At 38.8% G+C, this 23199-nt stretch overlaps 1 protein-coding gene across 8 annotated transcripts in view; it reads right to left on the minus strand.

Moving 5' to 3' along the window:
* The window catches only part of AMBRA1 (autophagy and beclin 1 regulator 1), a 158172-nt gene that overhangs the window by 99950 nt on the left and 35023 nt on the right, over nt 1–23199 (minus strand). For 6 of the 8 annotated variants that reach the window (XM_025044074.1, XM_015586419.2, XM_006908081.3 and 3 more), the window contains one exon: nt 3025–3111. The exons of the other annotated variants lie outside the window; for them this stretch is intronic. In XM_025044074.1, the coding sequence (XP_024899842.1) occupies nt 3025–3111 (87 nt within the window). The remainder of the gene's footprint in view (nt 1–3024; nt 3112–23199) is intronic. 8 annotated transcript variants of the gene reach the window in all.

The following is a 23199-nucleotide window of genomic DNA, read 5'->3' on the forward strand; positions in this document are numbered from 1 at the left end:
CCTACAGAAACAGGCAAGGATACAAAGATATATATACACGCACATACATAGATATGTAGACAGAATTAGTAAAAAACTGGGAAACACCCCAAATGCCCACCAACAAATTAAACCATATCCATACAAAGAAATATTACTGTAGCTATTAAAAAAAATAAATTATCCCTATTATATGCACAAAGAAAACCCTCTAAAATAATGTGGGGGGAAAGGAGGGGATTTGAATAATGGTATGTATATACCAAAATGTATATAAAAACATATTTTTGTAATTAGAATAAAAAAACTAAAAGAAACACAGCAATCCTAATAAAGATTCCTTGGGACCTTAATTTCTATAATGTTTAAATATAAAAGAAAAAAAAGCAGATATCATTTTTTAAAATGGAAATCTGGAAAAACTGATTGAAAACAGAAATAAAAATAGTAATATCCAAATGGTAGGAAAAGCATTTACAAACATCTTGTGACTGACCTTTCATTACCCCTGGACAAAGTCTCTGGGCCAATCCTCAGTAAATCTACTAACTCAGGCCAAAGGAGATCTACAGTCAACTGCTACAGGAACTATGGATACCTCTCTGAAATACCTGACCTCAGAGGTGGTGTCTTTCTCGCCAACCATCAGATGGAATTCCCGAGCAGGCCAGATGACAATCTTTGGAACTCAAAAGTCTGTGTTACAGAACAATATGCTGCATTTGGCACCCCTGAGTCCAACTCATCTTTATATAGCTATCTTTATGCAGCAGGTGGATGCACAGATGCCTTGGCCAAGATCATGAGAATACAAGAATGATTATTAAAAGTCTCAACTTGTAGAACTTTCATTATCCATTTGGGCCCCTGTTCCCATGCATTTTGCAAGGATAACTTTCAATAGACAGAAGAAGTCAATACTCTTGAGTTGTTCCTATATCTACTATAAATATCTATATCCTATATCTATATCCAATATAAAGAAACCTTCCAGCAGAAATCAACAATTGGTTAAATTCTCAAGTCAATCAGACTAGAAAAGGACGTAAAAAAAGTTAAGAGGAGAATGAAGATTCTTTTTTTTGAAATGGTTGTGAAAAGGGACCATAAGTACACTCATTGCTCAGTTCATCATCTACTTTAACTAAAGAGAAAATCATAATATTATTGGTGATACAGGCAGAAATAATGTTGATGTTGACAATAATAAAGATTGCTTTTTTATGTAGGGGCACAATTTCGACATTAGATAACCCCATTTAATTTCACTATAGGACAGGAATTCCCTAAGCTACAAAACTATGCATCAATTATTTAAAAACAAAAAAAAATCATGGCACGATTATTAAATACAAGTACATCCATAGTCTCATCTTTTTAGGTATCCAGAAGGAAGCTAAGGATCTGAATGTAGAAATGTCTCACAAAGGCTCTGACCCATACATATTGTGTAGGGTGAAGTCTGAGAGAGAAAAAAATTAAACCCCCAGTAATGCAGTAACCATCATCCTCCTACTGAAGAACTGGGTAACTATCACACTCTTAAGTGTTCCAAGTGAAATTTTTAGATGTTTAAATAAATCCTCAAGTATTCTTCAAGGAAGAATACTTTCCCCTCCAAAAAAAACCCTCTTTTGTGTTCAAAGGGAAAATGTGAAAATACCAACACCACAAAGTGTGACACTTTCTGTGATAAAGAGATCTGAGTAGAAATAAATAACAGGTTTATTACATGAAAGGAGGACAAAATGGTCTTTAAGAATCACTGTTAAATTTTGTCAGGTTAAAAAATTCTGGGGATGAGATTCCTACTGCTGTCAAAAAGAAACTGTAAGAAGTTATCTCTTTCAATGTTTCAGAGTATTTGATCCATGCGAAAAATTTTCCTTTTTCTATTCAGGGCTTATTACTTTCAAATATGATTAGAGACAAACATAAACTTCCTTGCTTCAGTCATCATCTAAATCATCTACCTGTTTTAAAATCATTAATCCCCATGTTCCTTAATCCTTGGATTTGTCATTTCTGGGTTATGAAAAAAGGAAGTAAGAATCTTTTCACTAATATCTCAGAAAGAATGGTCGGTATCATGACACGTAAGTGTGGCAACAACAAAATCATTCAATATCTTTGTTATTAACTTTGTCTAAAGGTTTTTCCAGACTTGAAATTCTTAATCTAGAGCAAAGCTCACTTAGCTTCATCTGACCTAATTAACTAGCCAACCCCACCACTGGAACCCTTTTCTTTTGGCAAAACCTCACAATGTGCTCTGGCATTGATTAAATAAATGCACAGGTTGTTATTATTCCCTTTTGAGATCATAACAATCACTAAGTCTGGCTGTGACAACCCCAAAGGGCTTCTCTCACTATGATATTACAAATCGACTCAACACTCCAAATTTGGTACTCAGTTATCAGTATCAGGTAAGGGCGGGCCTTGAACTCATCAGAAATTTTTTATCTCTTTAAGAATTTTCAAATGTCTTCTAATAAGTGTAAGGCAAACACTTTAATAAAATGCCAGTTTATTCAGTTACCATTTTGTCAGTCATCTCTTCCTTCATATAGTCTCCGACTATTTACCATCTGAGCTTGATTTCTGCCTTTTGATATTCTAAGTTCTCTCCCACATGAGAGCAAGTAGGATTTTTGTTTGTTTGTTTGAAATTGTAACTTCCCTATTAATAAAAACTTTTGTTTCTCTTTTGGCTGTCCATCTGAATGGAAACAACCTCTCTGATCAAAGAAAAGGAATATATCCTATAACTCTGATAGTGACCTCCTCAGGTCCCTCCTCTAGTGCCCCAATTACAGAAATGAGCCCCAAAAGACAGAGCTCAGTCATAACCCTCTGTCACCAGAGGTTCTGTTCACTTACCTGCAACACTTCCCAATCACCTGAACCACCTGTCTCAAAACTGTAACTGAAGAGTAAAAGAGCACCAGGACCAGAGAGGCACAGAATGGGGCTTCCAACAGCGTGGCTCCCCAAGGGCAGCCCCTCCCCCCCACCTAGTGCCATTTCTCACTTCGGCCTTACCTCGCTGGGTCTGGGTAAATTGGGTGCTCTCTGGATCCTGCTCCATCATAACGGGATAATGAAATGAGGGAAGATTCCAGCAGCCTCCTAGCAGAGATTAAAAAAATGGCAATAATCCCTGTCAATTACCAACTCAGAGGTCATTCATAAGGAAAAATGGGGGAAAGATAAATAACATCCCCCTTTGCAACTAGCTAACACTTGTTATCTGGGATCGCGCCCTTCCTACAAGCCAAGTATTTAGAGACATAAATAAGTAAAGAGCTACCGAGCTCCCATACTGGATAGGGCCACTGTATTATGTTGAATACTGCTCTTCAGTGAGAAATGAACAAGTGCTTCAGACACATGATCTTATTTCTATTTGCAGTACCTCTGGTAGACAAATAGGAGGTTGGGATCAACACAAGAGGGGAAAATTAAGCAAACACTGAGATTATCATGTAGTGCCAACATTTATCTTGGTGTTCAGTTCTTCCGTGTCATCCTAATCTACATCCCCTTCTACTCATTCTACTCTGCCCACACCGTTTTTTGGTAAGAAAGAGTACTCCTGGGGCTCTCTTAATAACTGACAAAAATCTTTCATTATATGTAATCTAGCCCAATCATAAGTTCAACTGATCATATATAATACACACACATTTTACTGAGCACCTTTTTTTGATGCCAGGCAAATACTAAGCACTTCACATATATTTCTCTATTTAAACCTCACCACAACCTGGAAAAGTAGCCATTACTATACATACATGAGAACACTGGGCTGTGTGGCACAAAGCTCTTAAGTGACAGCACCAGGCCTCCAGTGAAGGTCTGTCAACTCCAAAATGCTTCAAACCACTATACTATACTGCAGGACCTTCCAGGCTCCAGGCAGGTAAAAAGCGCATATGTATCCACTGTTAAGTCTAAACTAGCATGTGGGCTCAGTATTTCTGGATCGCCCTATTTTTTAAGGGTAGCCAGAAATCTGGACTTTTGCATGAAATCTGTTAAATTTTTGCTAAAACTTTTTTTTTTTTGCCTTTTTGTACAAGGGCCAGCTAAAAACACATCTGATAAATGTGGCCCAGGGGCTCCCCAGTTTGCCGTGTCTACCGCACTGCTTCCCCACTCAAATGTGCCTCGGCAGCCAGACAAGCTCCTGCCGTGGCACACGTTTCTACTGGCCTCAGGAAGAAATGCATATCGTTCCCCTCAGACAGCATGTTGCCCAGCTCCCCCAGGGAAAGGCCTGCAGCTCCCTGCCAGCCTCTCCTGTAAAACAGATCTGCAGAACAAGGACAGCAGCTACCAATCTTTTCCAATTGAGTTAATTCAATTCACGTTTATTAAAACCAGCTGGCTTTACGTATAGTCATGTGCAGTCACTTTATCCCGGCAACTGGGTCGCCTAAGCATTTCTCCTAACAGCCTGGAGAAGAGGTACAGCAGAGGCTCCATCGACCTTGCTACTCTCCCATGACAACCGTTAAATTATGTTTCCTATCTAGACAGGGTATATAATCTCTTCACTTAAAACACTTTAAACCAGTCCTACGGCTGAAGGGAGAGAATACTATGTAACCAATGAGGAAAAGAAGAAAGCAGTAAAATATATTTCTCTAGCAGAAGACCTAAATTTTCAATGATATCACTGTGTACAGCAACAGAAATATTGTTTTATCTCATCAATTCTAAGACACCCCCCCACCACACACACATTTTACTAAGTACTTCTGCCTATAAAATGTGGGATGCATTTAATAGTGTGACACAGTTTAAATGACAGGATTTTCTTCTTTCATTGGGGTAAACAATGGCATGTCTTGAGTCCTGAAATACAGAATGTTTGAGAGAGAAAAAGGGGAAGGGGTAGTGACAGGTACATAGACTGGAGAAAAGAAGAAAAGTGAAATTTTGAGAAGAGTATTCAGGACACTTGTGCCATCTTATATAATAGTTATTCATTACTAATAAATTACTTCTAAGGAATTGGGTGGGAGTTGAAGAATGGAAGCAAGACCTGGGAGCAGTTGACTGCCCTAGAACACCCAGAAGATTGTTCCATTCCAAAGGACTCTGGAGTTAGTCATGAACCTCACTGAGCCCTGCCATGTTATCCCACAAATGGCTGCTTGGTAATCAGAGGCCCTTTGGCAAGGAGCATCCTCCAGAGTGATCAACATATATCCTTCCTAAGTACTTCTACCTGTAAAGCAATCCTGCTAAGTTAGGAAGCCAATATGACCCTTTATTATGCCACGGCAGTCAGTGGCAGTATTCAGAGAGATGAGATGACTCCTGTAAAGGAGATTTCTTAACTAGAAAAGCTGGATTAGATAATTTCAATTTTAATGATTCCATTTTATAATCCTGCAAATTCTACTTCCTGCCCTAACTTCCTATCTTTTTAGAGGACTTCTTTAAATCAGAGTAAAACCAAAATGTTAAGCTTTGTCTCTGGGGAGTCTCTGATGAGTTTCTTTTGGAACATGCATCCCCTGTGCCTACTTACTACAGATCTGTTGGTATCATTTGCTCCACAGGCAATACAGTGGGCTGGCAAGTCGTATATATGAAGCATTTTAACTGCTAATACACAAAATCAAGAGCCAATTACTATGAATAATGCCCCCTATATACACATATCACTCATGAAACATTAAGTTCTCTGTGGTTACAAGTACTATCTGAAGGAAAAAAATAAGAGTTCTCCAACTGGTGTTGAATAAAGAACTAGAGTTACTAGACAAGTAAATAGTAGCACCACTCCTAAGAACACCAAATAAAGATCTTTCTCTCCTACAGTTAGCTTTTTGCAAGAGCCATCAATGGAAAATGACACGAGAAAATGGGCTGAAGGGCAGGAGAGCACCTTCTGCTCTGGCCATCATAATTTTGACTTAACAATCTATCTTCCAGATTGATAATGCAAAATCAGGTGGGACTTCGGAAGGGCTCAGACAAGCTTGTTCAAGTTTGCAGCTAACATTTCATTTTAACCTACAATCTCAATTTAGAAATGTTTTAAAGAGTCACAGATACTCTGACAGGAAAAAAAAAACCAAAAATAAAAACAAACCTTTTCTTCACAAATTTACCTGGGTCATTCTCTATATCAGGTGTGTCCAAATAAGGTACACCAGGGGTTGTGCTATTTTGATCCACTGGAGAGCAGGAAGAAAATATTAGAACTTTTGATATATAATGTATAACCATAATGTGTATAACACACACACACACACACACACACACACACACACACACACACTGCTCAAAAGCCTTTTATTAACAGAGGTATTATTTTTAAGTCTGGAGTCCACTGTTCTATCAAACTACACATTACTATAAGAAAATTCAATATTTAAGAAAATATAATAACCATAAATATAAAACCATAAACATAAGTGTATAACCATATTCGTATATAGAGAGCACAAAAAAGAGAATGATAAAGCAAATGTGGTACAATGTTAATATTTTAGGGAACATGAATGAAGAGTACATGGGAATTCTCTGCACTGTTTTTGCAACTTTTCTACAAGTCTAAAATTATTTTAAAATTAAAAACATCCGAAAATCAAAATCTAAAGTAAACAACTGAAATGAAAATGAAAACTATTCATTTTTAAAAGAATTACTTCTTAAAAAGGATTTCTTTGTAAGTACTTGTCTGTGGCCTGTTAGGAACTGGGCTGCATAGCAGGAGGTGAGCAACAGGCAAGCTAGCGAAGCTTCATCTGTATTTGCAGCTGCTCCCTAGCACTAGCATCACTACCTTAGCTCCACCTCAGATTATCAGGCATAAGATTCTCATAGGAGCACTGGTCCCTGGTGCCAAAAAGGTTGGGGACTGCTGCTCTAAGAGGTTTGGTAAACTACAGGCCCTGGGCCAGCTCCCTATTTTTATAGTTTTTTTCCAAAGACAGCCACATCCATTCATTTACTGCTGCTTTGGAGTTAACAAGTCAAAGCCAGGTAATGCTGATAGAGACAGGCCTAAAACATTTACTACCTGGCCCTTTACAGAAAAAATTTGCCCAACTCCACTCTAAAATATTTGCTTACATAAAATTCCTTGAACGATAGAGTTAATAAAGAATAGAACAAAAAAAACTATAATCAACGTATTACACACTACAGTGAGTTATCAAAAATGATTAGTAAGCTCTGCTAAAATCATAAATCATTAGGAACAAAATTCAAGCTGTAAAATTCCTAAAATTTTAAATGAATATAACAATTTCTTCCTTCTCTAATTAATACTTTGAATATCCTTTGATGACTAGAAAAACAATAAAAAATAGTAGAAGCAAGCTCTGGAAAAGAACAAAGTTGTCAGGGCAAATGAGATGGGTCATCCAAAAAAATAAAAATAAACTGTTGTTTCAAATTCAATGACTATCAAGTTGAGAAGCAGAAAGTTTGGGTACTGATCTATACAGAATAAATAAGCCAATTACAATTCTTCCTTACTAAACAATTATATCCTGAAGATATTCTTTTAACTAGTTGTCAGATCACAGAGAAAATCAATATCCTAAAGCCAACAAACATGTTCAGACCTTCTCCAATCATTTGAAACAACCGCCAGAACTCTGTGACTTATACTAATCTGGAAAGCTTGGCTCCTAGAAACTAAAATGCTACTGTTGCCCCATCTGGGTGACATCTGCTATTTCAGTTCAGGGAAGCCAAACCTAAACTAATAGCACCCTTTATTTCCTAGGAAATAAAATCCAATCCGTCAGTTTGACATCCAAGGCTGTGGAGCCAAATTTCTCGAGTCCAGTGATTTTCAAACTTTTTGGTCTTGGAACTCCTTTAACACTCAAAAATTATTGAGGACCCCAAGGAGCTTTTGTTTATTGGGTTTTATCTATCAATATTTACTGTATTTGAAATTAAAACTGAGAACATTTTAATACACAAGCATACAGTTCATTAGCCATCAGACTGATAACCTCATTACAGGTCGTGTAGCCTCTAGAAAACTCTACTGAACAATCATGAAAGAATGAGAGTGAAAAAGACAAAGAACATTTGAGCATTATTACAAAAACGGTTTTGACTTCAAGAATCCCAGGCCACTCTTTGAGAACCATTGTTCTAGCTAAACTAAACACACCCCCACTATCTCATCTATATATTTTGCTTGGCCATTTTGTCTTTCTGGAAAGTTCTTCCCCATCTCTGCCTGTAAAAATCCTTCAACGCTCCATTACCTGACTCTGCCAGGCAGAAGTTCACCCTCTTCCTCGATACCCCATAACACCTGAAACCTCTATTAAAAGGCCTTCTCCCAAGTCACCTTATACTGCAGTTACTTGTAAGTATGTCTTGTCTCTGCTACTAGACTATAAGCTACGTGAAAGCAGGTACTGGGTCCAAGTCATCTTTTCATCCCCATTAACACTCACATCCTAAGTAACACGTAATTGGAGACCAGTGAACATCTAAGAGAATAAATCAGCAGGCCTAAGTAAATTTGGAAGAATAAGCAAAAAGACATATCTGATTGCCCTTTATTGACCCTATGACATTTAAAGGTTGCTTGATGTGGAAACACTCACACTAAAATTCCTGAAGGAACAAGGTTTACAGAACTGCTTACGTCACCCTTCATCCCTCTGGTCACTTAAGTTGCTCAAGTTCAAGTGCTGACACAGTGGTCCTGATAAATGCAGCACGGCCTGGTCCCTGAGAGGCTTGTTAAATCATAAAGTCAGAGATTGGCTACTTGCCTCAGAAGTGACCACTAATGGTCCTGGACAGCATATTGCCAAAACAGACCTCATAGGAGAAAGAGGGCAATGTTTCCAGAGAGACGAAGGGGCAGGAGGCCAAAGAAATCTGGATGCCCTCTTGCCCTCTTCATTTCTGAATCCTGCTCGGCAAGCCCCAGATCTCTGCCTTGGCGCATGCCTGGGCTGGGAGATGACAAGCCCTTATTCTTTGTAAAAAAATAATTGTGTGTTCTGAAATGACACCTCTATTATGATTTCCAAATTGACATCTCTGTTTTAAAGCGGAGGCATCCAAGCCTCCCCATTTCACACACTAGTAATTATCGTTTAAGTTATCCAACAATAGGTACTCATCTGATCGCTGGAGGGTCCCCCCCCCAGTTTAGGGGTGCACTTGTGGCACATGATGCAATTGCCAGCAGAGCCTGGCAGGCAATTCCTGCCCCTGCTAAGAGACAGACCAAGGCAAGGTGGCACGGCTAAAAGGCTAACCTCAGGTAAAAACCAAATACACTACAGAAAGACTCACAGCACCTACTGTGTGGACTGGCTTTATTTTACTATCATCAAGCATAAACAATTCATGGGGCTCAAAACAATGCCTTTTCATTAGAAAGGCTTTAAAATATCTATTAAAAAAGGCTTTAAAATAAAATAATAGCATTAATGTATCCCTCAATACCTCTGTGTGGTAAGCTACAGTTGGTAAAACATCAGAGCACATCATAATCACAGACACCAAAAGGGAAGATATTGGAAACAGAATTCATACACGATATGCAACTGTGTATCTAAAGGAACAAAAGTCTCGCCTGAAAAGTCAGCCAGATCCCTTTGGGAATATCTGAACCTCTGCTAATTGTTTGGTGGGTGGTTATTTATTTATTTTAATTTTTTCAGAGTAAACAATGATGTTGTTTATTTAAAATGTTTATATACGTATAAAATAAGACAATTATAGCACAAAACCAGACACCTTCGACCAAATCACAACCTCTCCTTGGAGCCCTCTTCACTCTAAGCCTCTTCTTCCATATTCTCCTTCCTGAGATGGAAGATGCCCCAAGGGTCAGCACAAAGCACTCCCAGCTCAGGTCTCTCTGCCCCTTTCTCTTGGAGTGCAGGACCACCACCCTCAACTCCTGTTCTAAAAGATTTTCCCCATTAGGAAGTTCATTTTAAAACTCTAAGCCAAAAGGAGTGATTGTGGGAGAGAAGAGGGCAGTCTTCATTTGGAAGATACATCCCTTTCCTGTTCCAGTCCCTGGCAAGGGGTTCTAGAAAAGGCTGGCTGTGGGTTTCAGAGGAGTCCATTGGAAAACTGAGGCCCTGCTTTACCAAGGGTAGCTCCTATAAAGGCCAGGACCCAGGCTTGCTCTCTGTGACTGCACGAACCAAGGGAGGCTGTTTGGGTTCAAGGAGCATACATGCCTAACCCCATTACAGGGAAGACTCTTGGCCAGGAAAACTGATGAGTTGCACATATAGAAGCTTGAGTGAGAGACGGTAGTTTTGGGGAAATTTAGACAAATTAAGTTAGTATAGCAGAAGCTCTGAAGTAGCAGAAGCTTCTCCCTTGGACTACTGATTGAACACAGGAACCAGAGATGAGCATGAAGTCAGACTAAACCTTAGAAGGATGCAGGCTGGTCTCCTCACGCAGGCCTTGGTACTGGCCAGGACAGACTCTTACAGGCCCTGAAAAGGCAGAAGCCACTGTAAGGAGTAACGGGAGACGAGCAGGGGAAAAAGCAACAACTAGATCATTTTTGGCATTTTAACATGAAGACAATGAAAGCATAACAATAACAAAGCAAAAAAAAAAAAAAGAAAGAAAGAAAGAAAAAAAGACTAATGTTTAACGTTTAACTGTCTCATCCACCCAAGTCTCACTCTGAAGTTCTAACCCCATCTTCCCCATAAGCACCATTGAACTACAAAATGTATTTTAAAGCACCCAAACCAGTACAGACCCATTGGAAACCAAGAGCCCCGGCCAAAGCTGTCACCTCTCTTGGGTCCAAGTAAGATGAGGGTTCCGGGAAAAGCACCTTGTAACTCATGCAGAGCAGCACGACACCGGGGACGAACTTGGGCTAAGGGCACTTGGCAGGGAGTTGGGTGGCAGTCAGTATTTGCGCTGACACGCGAGGAAGGGGGACTTCTTCATAATCTCAACTGTTTGGTACCACAGCGAAGCAAACATGACTAGAGAGCTTGATTAGCAGAACTAGAACTCAGAAACAGACTGGGTCATTCCAGTCTGAATCCAGCAGAATCCAGCCGGGAGGGGGGGCGTGGGGGGGAGATAAGGATAGAAGCACAAAGGTGATAAAGGCTGGAACAGAAGGGCTGGTCCTTCTTTGCAAGGACACCAGAATGCACTTTTTTGCTGCTGGCTGATTAATCTCTAATGGCGGGTGCTGGCGAGGTAGCCCCAGCTCCACGGGAACCTTAAAGCCAGTTCTCAAACCAGATACACTGTCCCCACAACTGCCCACCCCCCAAGTCCCTACTGGTTCCACGATCACCTGATTTTCACTTGGACTTCTTTATAACTAAAATAGATATAAATGGCTAAACACAGAACCTAGAGCCCCCACCAGAGGGGAAAGGGCAGATTCTATTAATGTCACAGCTAAGAGGGTGGTTATTTTTAATACAACTGTAAAATGGCTGGTTGGTACTATGCTTAGCTCTTGTATATCCTCAACGTATTACACGCTACATTTATAAAACTTTATTCTATAATAAAAACTCACTTTTGTCAGCATTTGAATTCAAAGGCCTAAGGTGATCTAAATGGACATATTTGCTCTGTCTCTGAATCCATTTTCTCTGGAAGAACTGGGAGGTCTGCTCATAGACCAACGACTTTTTTTTTTTTTACTAGGAATTTACATCAGAGGCTTTTCATCTAAAGATGGGTATATCAATGATAACAAGTTCCACAGCTAGTTCTGATACCACATGCACGTATACCCTCACAAACAGCAGCTATGATATACAGGTTTAACCTTTAATTAAGAACTAGTGCATCCTAAATGATTGATTTCCCCCAAAATTAAGAAGATATTTATAGAATTCAATAATCCCAAATTCTCAGCTAATTTTATTCAGAATAATAGATAATTTCAAAATATCTATTTCTAGAACCACTAGTTCTACAAAGAATATATTGGTAGAATCATTTATTGCTTCAATAACCTGTATACTTCCTCTTAGACGATTTTTCACATTCACATTCCTGACCTGAAATTTTAAAAACCATTGACGAAGACCACTTGCTCTTAAGTTAAAGGCTACTCACACTGGTATGTTGCAAACACTATATAATATGAAGCAAAACTTTAGGGCCAACATCAAGAGGGCAAAGAGTTAGTAAGTGAAGCCTTACAAAAATGAGAAAAAAGGAATGCACAGGGGGCTGGGGCATTTATTAACCGGAGGCAAAGAGGCGGCCTTCCTGACTCATGTCTGTTCAAGTAATGAGGTTTCTGCAGTCTACAGAAATAGACAAGAGGACAGACTCCAGCTAGGCCCTCAAACAATCCACTATTAGACCTTGAGCTAATACAAAACTCTAAGTACAATGGCTTTTCTTATATCCTGGGTTCATTCTGAACTGCTTCTCTTAGTGACCTTTGACTTTGATTCACCTCTGGGAGTATACTACTTGCCCTTTCTGATCTTGACTTCAGCAATCTTAATTCCTTTTGGACTCAGCATTTGACTCCACTGGAATAATTTCTCGACCATTTCTCTCTGTCTAGACAACATGAAATTGTTATAAATGACACCTAAAGCTCAATTAGTAGAGAAACTGCAATTTCCACTCTCCTCCCCCGTTCCCCAAAAGAATGGCACATTAACATCCTCCAGCATGTCAATCAATAGTACCCTGAAGATTAACTCTGTGGAGCCTGGAAGCCAGTGAATTCCCAGCTTGCTAAATATTTACATGCATTTCCCCTCTCTATTATAAATAGAAGGTAAAATGTCTTCTTTTCGCTAGCACTAATGGTTACAATCTCAGAGATCTGAATGCCTGCTGAATCGATACCTGGGTAAAAAGTTCCCCAGTTTGATTTAGGGGAATCACAGACAAAAGCAAAAATACAAGGCAAAAGAGGAGAGAAGCAATGTGAGAAAGGCATGATTCAAGATCACTAGAACCAGGCAGTACTCTTATAACTGTTGAAAGAAAAAGATGGTTGGAAGCCACTGCCAGTTCCTTGTGAGATGTAATATTAAAGAAACAGCAAAATCAAGGACAGCAAATTATGAAATAGCTTATCAATGGTTTTAAATGGGAGGAGATTCCCCCTAGGGGACATATGGCAATGTCTGGAGACATTTTTGGTTGCAGCAATTGCGTGAGGGGAATGCATCTCTATCTAGTAGGTAAAGGCCAAGGGTGCTGCTAAACCTCCTACAATGCAGAGGACAGCCTCCCACAATAAAGAATAATCCAGCCCCAAATGTTAAAAGTACTGATGCTGAGAAACCTTCTACTATATCTTAATGATCTGCGACTAACCAAGAGAAATTCTGAATAACTAATATATGAAACAAGTCAGTGCTTTAGCTTTAGAATAGACTGCAATTTAAATTCATCATCTTGTGTCACTTACTAGCTGTGTGACCTTGGGCAAATTCATTACCCTCACCATCCAAATTTAAGGGAAAATCCCTCTTTCACAAGGTTGTTATGATTAAGTAAGAACATATGTAGAGTAGCCAGCACGAAATCCAATAAACTGCAATTATTTTTTTCTTCCTTAAATTACAACTCCCAAAGTATATACAGGGAACATGATGTGCCCTGGACACCCAAGTCACTATGCCTAAAAAGGTAGTTTCTTAGAAAGAAAGACATGTGTTGAAGGATGAGTACTGTAAAGGCATAAACATGGGCATCCGCACCTTAAGAATCACATCAGCCTCACTCAAATGAAACAAGGGTAATCAGTCATCTAGCCACCAATCTGTCTATTGGTCTAGCCAACCATTGATTCAAATCATAAATATTTACTGAGTGTCTACTTTGGGGTATACATTTGTATGTAAAATAGATATGGTCCCTATAATAGCTAGTCTCCAAAGCTGGACCCCAAAGAACCATAATTCCTAGTGTTGTTGCCTTGTGTGGTCCTCTCCCAAATTTAATATAGACCAGCCTGTTACTTGCTTTAACCAAGAGAACATGGCAAGCTGTGCCTGTTCTGGGCCTAGCCTTAAAGAGAACTGACAGCTTCTGTTTCTTCCCTCTTGGAACTGTCACTTTTGGAGGCCCTAAGCTGCTAAGTAAAAAGTGTGGCTTCTCTGCTGGAGAAGCCACATGAAGAGAGGAGTCCCTGCGACTACAAAAGGCCTAGCTGTCTCAACTGAGCCTCCAAATGACTCTAGTGAGACCCCAAGCAAGACCAGCAGAACTTGCCAACAGAGCACAGTCTACCCAAAGAACAATGAAAGATAATAAAACTGTTATTTTAAGTCATTAAGTTTTGTTACGTGGTTTGTTATGCATCAGTAGATGAACAAAATAGTTCCTGATCTTGTAGCTCTCTTGAGATAGTCACAACAGCAGCATTAGAAATAAGTCCATGAAGTTAGCTTACTAGCCTATAGTAATCACATCTGTACTCAAAGGAATCTTGGCTATCAAAGCAAAACACCACACAAGACATCTGGAAACAAACCTTTAACAATTTCATATGTAGTTTATGAAATGATGGATAATGCCAAGGGGCCTCAGTACACCAGAGATTTGGGGGAAGGAGGTGGTGGTATTGTTAAAGAGTTCCTAAGTGGTCTAAAACCTTCTCTAACTTAGTGTGTATCAAAATCACCTGGAAACCCTTGTTGTAAATGAAGACTGTATGCCCCACACTCCAAGTTTCTGATTCAGCAGATCTGGGGTGAGCCTAGAAACTTGAATATCTAACAAGTTCCCAGGAGATACTGATGCTCCTGGTCTGGGAACCATACTTTGAGAACCACTGACCAAAGATCTCAAAATAAACACATGCTGATATATTTACTCTTTCTGATCTTATCACATCCAAAATAGTACCATGTAAGAGAGCTGTCAAATTTAGTGGCTCTATGGGGGACTAAAAATTCAGCAGCTCTATTAGGATATTACAGCAATGGTCTTTTGCCTTCGAGGAGCTAACAGAAAAATCAACCCAATCTCTGCCTCAATTCTTTCTGAGAACTCCTAAGAGACAAGTATTAAAAGGAATCAGACAGGTGACGTAGAGTACAGCATAGGGAACATAGTAGTATCCTAATGGCTATATGTAGAGCCAGATGGGTGACAGAGTAATTAGGGGGGATCATTTCATAAACTATGTAAATATATAACCAATGTACGTATACCTGAAACTAATTTTTAAAAATCAAATTAAAAAAAAAAAAGGGAATCAGAAAAGCATGCAGAGAAGAGTGCTGAACTTCTAGGAAAACACTAGATTTAAAAAGTTCAAAGAAAAAAAAGCATTCCTTCTTGTTTAAATTTTAAAAGGGTTATATCTGCTGAAAAGGAAATTAAGAAAACAATCCTATTTACAACAGCATCAAAAAGAATAAAATATTTAGGAATAAATTTTACCAAAGAAGTGACACAAATAAATGGAAAGACATCCCACGTTCACGGATTGGAAAACTATATTGTTAAAATGTCAATAATACCAAAAGCAACCTACAGATCACATGCAATCCCTATCAAAATCCAAAGGGCATTTTTTTGCAGAAAGAGGAAAAATATCCTAAAACTCATATGAAACCTCAAAAGACCCCAAAGAGCCAAAATATTGAGAAAAAAAGAACAAAGCTAGAGATGTGGCCCTTCCTGATCTCAAAACATGTTACAAAGCTGTTACAGTAATCACAACAGTATGGTACTGGCATAAACACAGGCATATAGACCAATGGAACAGAACAGAGAGCTTGCATATAAACACTTGCATATATGGTCAAATGATCTTTGTCAAGGGTGCCAAGACTACATAATAGGGAAAGGAGTCTCTCCAACAAACAGTGCTGAGAAACTGGCTATTCACATGCAAAAGATGAATATGGGTCCTTTCCAAGCCATATTAAAAAACTGACTTAAAATAAATTAAAGACCTAAATGTAAGACCTGAAACTCTAAAACTCCTAGAAGAAAATATAGGGGAATAGCTTTATGACATTGGAATGGACAATAATTTCTTATATATGACATCAAAAGCACAGGCAACAAAAGCAAAAACAGACAAAAGACTGCATCAACTTAAAAAACTTATATAAAAGCAAACAATAGAGAAAAGGCAATCTATAGGAGAACATATCTGCAAACTACCAGATAAAGGGTTAATATCCAGAATAAAGAACACCTACAATTTAATAACAACAACAACAACGAGCAAAGGACTGCTATGAAAAACAGTGTAGAAGTTTCTCAAACAATTAAAAACAGAACTACCATATATGATCCAGCAACCTCATTTCTGAGTGTATATCCAAAAGAACTGAAAATAGGATCTCAATGAGATTATTTGTAAACTGATGTTCACTGCAGAATTATTCGTAATAGCCAAGATGTAGAAGCAACCTAAATGTTCACTGACAGATGAATGGACAAAGAGAATGTGGTATATACATACAATGGAATATTATTCAGCCTTTAAAAAGAAGAAAATCCTGTCACATGCTACAACATGGATGAACCTTAAGGACATCACGCTAAGTGAAATAAGCCAGTCACAAAAATACATACTACATGATTCCACTTGAAGTATCGAAAATAATGAAACTCACAGAAAAAGGAAAAAGAACGGTGGTTGCCAGGGGATGGAGAGAAGAGGGAAATGAAGAATTGTTCAATGAGTACAGTATTTCACATGCAAAAAGCGAAAGTTCTAGAGATCTGCTGTACAACTATATGCATATATTTAATATTGTACATTTAAAAATTGTTAAGAGGGTAAATTTGTGTTTTGTGTTTTTTTTATCATAATAAGGGAGAAAAAAACCAAAATGGATTACAACTGCCACCAGAAGAAAGACAAATTTAAAAGCCAGCTTGCTGAGGTGAAGTGATCCAAGGAACAGCAGGAAGATAGAGGAAAACTGAGAAACATATGTGAACATGTGTATGGTAGGAAAAAAGTAAAAGAGACAAAAAGATTGACACCCATACCCTCTGATGCAACGGAAGAAGAGGGCACAATGTTAACAAGCTGCAATTCTCCTTCTATGACAAGGTCATACTTTCAGCCTTTGATTCCTTTATTATTACAAATTTCTATCCTGCTCTAACTTGATTTTTAATTTTCTGGCAGGTGACGCCCAAATCAAGCAGCCTTTTCACCAGAACCCATGCCTCTGTCCAGGGCGTTCTGCTCACAGGGAGAGAGGTGCAGATATTCTCCAAGATTTTACATAGCCCATCATTAGGGAAGGTTGCTTTCATACTGCATAACCTGACATAACAGAGATCTGCTCAGCCAGCAAAAAGCTTGGCACCCCCACTTTCCCTCTTTGGAAACAGAGGAGGAGTTTATTAATTGTTGCTATTAAAAAGTCAGGCAGCTTCTCAGGTGAGGGGGCTGTCAGCATGTCAGCCTACAGCAGCAGCAGACCCCCTTGTGGATGAATTAGGCACGATGGGCAGGTAGCAGAGAGGGTACTGCAATGTCCAGTGCCTCCCCCTGGTGGAGCCCAGTGATAGGGCACTTAGATATTTGCCTATACGTAAACATCAACAGCACATTTTGCTTGAGCTAATGGAGTGATAACCAATACAAAATTGGAATTAAGTAGGAAATATAAATGGGTGAAGTCACCCCAGTACAGACTAAGGCACACAGAAGGACCATGCCTTGACTAAAAGGGTAATAACTACTCAACTCCTGCTGATTGTTATTATGTGCGAGTACAAGCCAGATCTAATTTTTTCAATAGAATCCAGAAATCTGGATTTTTGTGATGGAAAGAACACAATTTTTAGAAACATTGTGAGGGCCAAACAAACATAGCTGAAAGTTATTTTGCAATCTCTGGGTTAATGTAACAGGTCCACATGCTAAAGCCAAATTTGCACACATGAACACATTGTCAGATGTGCTCCCAAGAAGGAGCAGAAGTAAGATGTACTGGATTCTCCTTCTCCCCATAAATATGTAAGAAATCCAAAGGATGAAGAGGAGCTACCTGCACAGCTCTAATGGGCTGGGACCGATTACAAAAACCAAAAGATATTATGCAAACAAAACGCCATACACCTGGTGTTATTGTCTTAGCAAAACCTCCAACGCACCCTTAGAACAAATACAGTAAATAAGGTGATCTGAAGGGGGAAGAATAAGTACATGGGAAATTGCTCTCCATGTATTTGCAACACACATATAGATCCCACTGAAGTCTCTGTAGCACTCCAACACTCTGAGCTGACAAAAGCGATTACATCTTTTCAAGTTCTTAGTGTGTATACAAAGCACACAGCCTGCAATACACCATTCAGCCCCCAGAGAGAAGGATGATGGGGGATAATTTAGATCAGCCTAACAGACGTTAATTTGACCTGCAGTGGGGGAAGGGTTGCCTGTCAAGCACACTGCCTGGAGGACCTCGAGGAGCACATCCTCCCCAGCTTGCTAACAATTCCCAAGACAGATATAGAGTAAGGTTAAAAAACCTTGCTTCCGGGCAGATAGCAGAAGAAATAAGACTCTATGCACTTATGCCTGCTCTCACCTGTCAAAATAACCTTACAAGAGCCAATACTAGAGCATCTAGTCCACAGTACAGAGAGAAGACAACTGTAAAAGCCCCATACCTAGCTCTTCCGGGCCCTCATTATCATAACACCTTCTATTACTAGAGCACCTGACTCTATCAAATCACGCTCATAAAGCAGAGATTGGCAAACCACTGCCTGTCAGCCAAATCTGGCCTGCTGCCTATTTTTGTACAGCCTACGAACTAAGAATGATTTTTATATTTTTAAATAGCTGAAAAACATCAAAAGAAGACACGTGAAAATTATACGAAAATCGCTTTTGTGTCCATAAATAAAGTTTTACTGGAACACAGCCACACTCATTCACTTACATACAGTCCATGGCTGCTTTCATGCTAGAACAAAAGTTCAGTAGTTGCAACAGAGACAGTATGGCCTGCAAAGCTTAAAATATTTACTACCTTGCTCTTCACAGAAAAAGACTGCCAAACTCTGAAAGAGAGGATATAACCAGGGATCATACTCAAAATTAAAACAGGCTCAAATAACGAGTGACCAGTTGAGCAGCAAAGGTGAAAAAGATTAACTACAATGGTACCTCTCTTCCACTCTATCCTCGCCCTCCCTGCCAAAGAGAGAAAAAGGTTTTTAACTACCCCTAAAGACAAGTCAAATATCTAAATGTTACTGCATTATGATGGGGCAAGGGATGCCTGGATTCTCCCAATCATTTAACAAGACCGAGAAGACTACAGGGCCCAAAGCCAGTAAGTAGTGAATGCCACAGGTGGAACCAAGGTTATGTCTCCCTCATACAAGGCTATGGAGAAGAAAAGTATGTGACACCTCTAGGTGGCAAATATTTAGAATTGCTAAAACAAAAGTCCTTCTCAATCCTGAGGAGCAGGTTCCTAAAAAACCCAGTGATAGAAGAATTTACTATAGAAAAACTTCAGACCTTATGGGAGAAGGAAAAAAAAGCATTAGGAGTCCCGATCTATGAACTTACAAATATCTATGAAATTATGTTCACTAAAAGAGAAAATAGAAAATGTCATTTTATACATTTTAAATGAGTAATAATAAATAGTATATAATTAAATTTTATTTACCATTAACAATCTTGATAATCTGTGGCCCCAGCAATTAGAACCTGTAAAAATTCATCCTCCTTTAGAAACACTACAAGTATACAAAGATGCTACAGCATTGTTTGTGAAAGCAAACAGAAACAATCCAGAGTCTACCAACAGGGAACTGATTAAATTAATTACAGTGCATCCAATTGTTGGAATACTATGCCATTGTTCAAAGTTCTATATGTATCAACATGGAAAAATGTCCATATATTAAGTGAAATATGTAAATGATGGAACTGTACACTTAGTATGATCCCATTTTCACAAAAAAAGAAAAACTATTTTCATTTGCATTAAAAAAAAAATCTAGTGTTAACACAAATTAAGTGGTTAGTACTGCAGAGGACACTCACTTTCTATGTCATTCATTTCTGTAATGTCTGGATTCTTACAAATGAATTTGTATTAGTTCTATAAGGAGAAAAAACAGGCACCTCAAATTTTCCATTTATGATCCCCTGCTCACTATAAATTTTTCAGCCTCTCCCTTCCTCAAAGTTTTAACAGCATGCCATCATGGCTGGGGGTGGGGGAGGCAGATAGCAGGGATTTGTTGTATATAAGAAAGCTAAGAGACTTTATTTCTTTATTTATTTAGCAATTCTTCACCTAAACATTTAAGGACTATCTAATTCTGACATAATCATGGACTCCCGCCTTCTGGTTTTCACTGCGATCTCAAGATACAAATTCATCTAAAAAGTGTGTGATGTTGGCCTAACTTTAATTTACTACATTTATTAGAGCCTCTTCAGTTTATTCTCAATCAGAAGCCACAGTGATCCTTTTAAAATATAAGATCATACTACTCCACTTCTGATGGCTTCCCAAATCACTCAAAGTAAGACGTAAAATCCCTTAAATGGCTTAGAAGGTCATGCATAATCTGGTCCCCATTACCTCTCTAACTTCATCTTCTATCACCTCATCCTTCACTGTGCTCCAGCCAAGCATCTCACGGATTTTGCATTTGCCCTTCTCTCTGTCTAGAACACCCTTGCCCCCATTACCTACAGTTTACTCCCTTATTTCCTTGAGGTCTCTGCTCCAATGTCATTTTATTAGACGTCCTCTGATGACCCTGTTTAACACTGCAAACTTCCACCCCAGCACCCCCTACATTTTAAAAGTTTTCTCCACAGAATTTATCACCACCTGACATTCTAGATATTTTATTTATTTTTTATTGTCTTTCTCCCATTAGAATGAAAGATTTATTGCTCGTCCTTAGTTTCTGGTACGTAGTAGGTGCTTAGTACATATTTGTTAACTGAATGAATGAACACACTGACCAATCAGTTATTTCTTCACCAGCCCAATTCTCAGGATTTTAAGAGCCACACTCACACAAGGGGCAGCCCTTGTACATACTGCTCAGCTCCTTCCTCTAAGGCCTGGGTTTATCTTTCCTCGGCTTCCCTTATCTCTGCTAAAACAGCTGCTTAGTTCCACCATCAGCTTTGTCTCTCTTTGATTTCTCAAATACCTGGTTCTCTCTTTTTCCAGAAGGAACAAGTCATGATTTGCCCATACCATAAATTAAAATTTCTTGGTTGAGGATTCTTCTCTATTCTTGGTCCTCCAATGCCAAACTTCTGAGTAGGAACTCAAAAGTTAGGAAGAGTTTATTGTAACTTGAATTCCAAAGACAATAATTCCACCAGTTTTTTTAGGGACATAATCAGCGGTAAAGCAAAACTCTCTTAATATAAGAATCTAAACTCATCTCAAAACTAAAAAAAGATTACTCTAATAATGCATGGACCTCAAAACAAAAAAAGAAGATACCCACTTTCTCAAACCCAAAAAACCTACTTCCAAATTCAGTGAAAGCCTTCCACAGAAACTACAAGAAACATAAAGCACCAATGGGAAACATTCACATTCACATTTAATTTGGTTTATTCACATCTAATTTGGACTTTAGCAAGACTTTATTAAGACCAAGTATGCCATCATTCAGACTGCGAAGAGTCTTCAAGGAAAAAAGCAAAACAACAGCACTGACTGGCAGAGATATTATATCACAGAGATGTCAAGCCAAAGACCTACAAAATGGTCTCAAGAGAAAGCTGTATATGATGCCAGTGCACTCAAGGAGCATGTAGGCCCTGAGTCATCGTCAGTGGGAGCCAATATGAAGGAGAGTTGACCAAGTGCATGAGATTTATCACAGGTTCAGGACAACCAACACACAAGTCAGAAACATGGCACGACGGTGAAACATCAGAGGAATAAATTCCAGGAAACTTGAGCTCAAGTTATAGAAGGTGTCTTCCACGTACAACTCTAGGCAATGCCACCTCATTTATTCAACAAGTATGTACTGAGCCAACAACTCTATAAGACTAAAGGGTATTTTTTTTTTCTTTTTTATTGGAAAAGCCAAAAGGTTTACACTGTATACTGGGTCACAAGGGATATAATTTCAATTCCATTTTTTTCAACTAAAGTTTACTGAGCACCTAGTATGTGCCAGGTAGTAGTCTAGGTACAGTAGGGATACTGACATAATCACTGCCTTCAGAGAGTTCACTGGCAGAAAGGGAAACAAATAATTTTCTGTCATGGGTGCAATATTAGAAAGCAGGAAATATCTATTTCTAGTATATAAGCAGCAAAGAAGAAGTGATTACTTGGGGGAGTTAGGGAAGATTTCCCAAAGGAAAGGTGATAGCTGTGCTAAATTTTGAATAATAAATTTCATATACTCTCAATCCAAAGAAACTGGGAGAGATTTTAGATAGAAAAACCCTTTAGACCCAGTTAGGTCAGTGGTACAAAAGAACTACTCAAGTTGGACCCTTCTCGGTATTATAATAAAGCTGAAAAGACAAACTTTCCTAATTTCTGGGTTGCCTTCTCCCTCTTGTGGACCTATGACTAGCCCTGCAGACATATCCATTTATTTCCCCCTATCAATGATGTTTCTGCTGAAAGTTCCATAGAGAATTCTCATGTGACTAGTGCTGAAAGATCAAACAAGTTAGCTGACCCATGAAGTCTCAAGAGGCTTCAGATTGCTCTACTCCAAAGCAATCCCCTCACAACAGTGTAAAAGAAGTACTTTAGAAATCTAACGAGGACTTCCAACTCTAACCTTTAATTATCTGGGCCAAATTGCATGCTATAACCATCCATGTCTTCTCCAATTTTCATCTATCATAAGGAAAAGTAAGGATCAAAAGACATCAGTTCTAAGAACATACTCAATCTTACTAAATACTTCAGACCAAAGGCCTTGTTACCTATCTGGAGAAGGAGTAGAGAAACAATTTAGTTGGCGAAGATTTAGCCCAATTTTGATCTCCCACATGTTGGGATTTTAACAGTGAACTTCCCTGAGATTACTCTAGAAGGACTAATCATACAGTTCTATGGAAAAATAACTAAAACAGTGTTTCTCTTATATCCCTAAATACTGCGTTGGTTACATTTCTACCCAGAGACAGTAATTACAAATGATCTTTGAGACCCCCAATTTCTTAGAAAGGACCTGACCGAAGAGCCCCTCAGTTAATGATCTACTGGAGCAACTGAAGTTTTGATGGAGAAGTTGCTGTATGAAGGCACT

The sequence above is a fragment of the Pteropus alecto genome, unplaced genomic scaffold (genome assembly GCF_000325575.1).
Source record: "Pteropus alecto unplaced genomic scaffold, ASM32557v1 scaffold71, whole genome shotgun sequence".
NCBI lineage: Eukaryota > Metazoa > Chordata > Mammalia > Chiroptera > Pteropodidae > Pteropus > Pteropus alecto.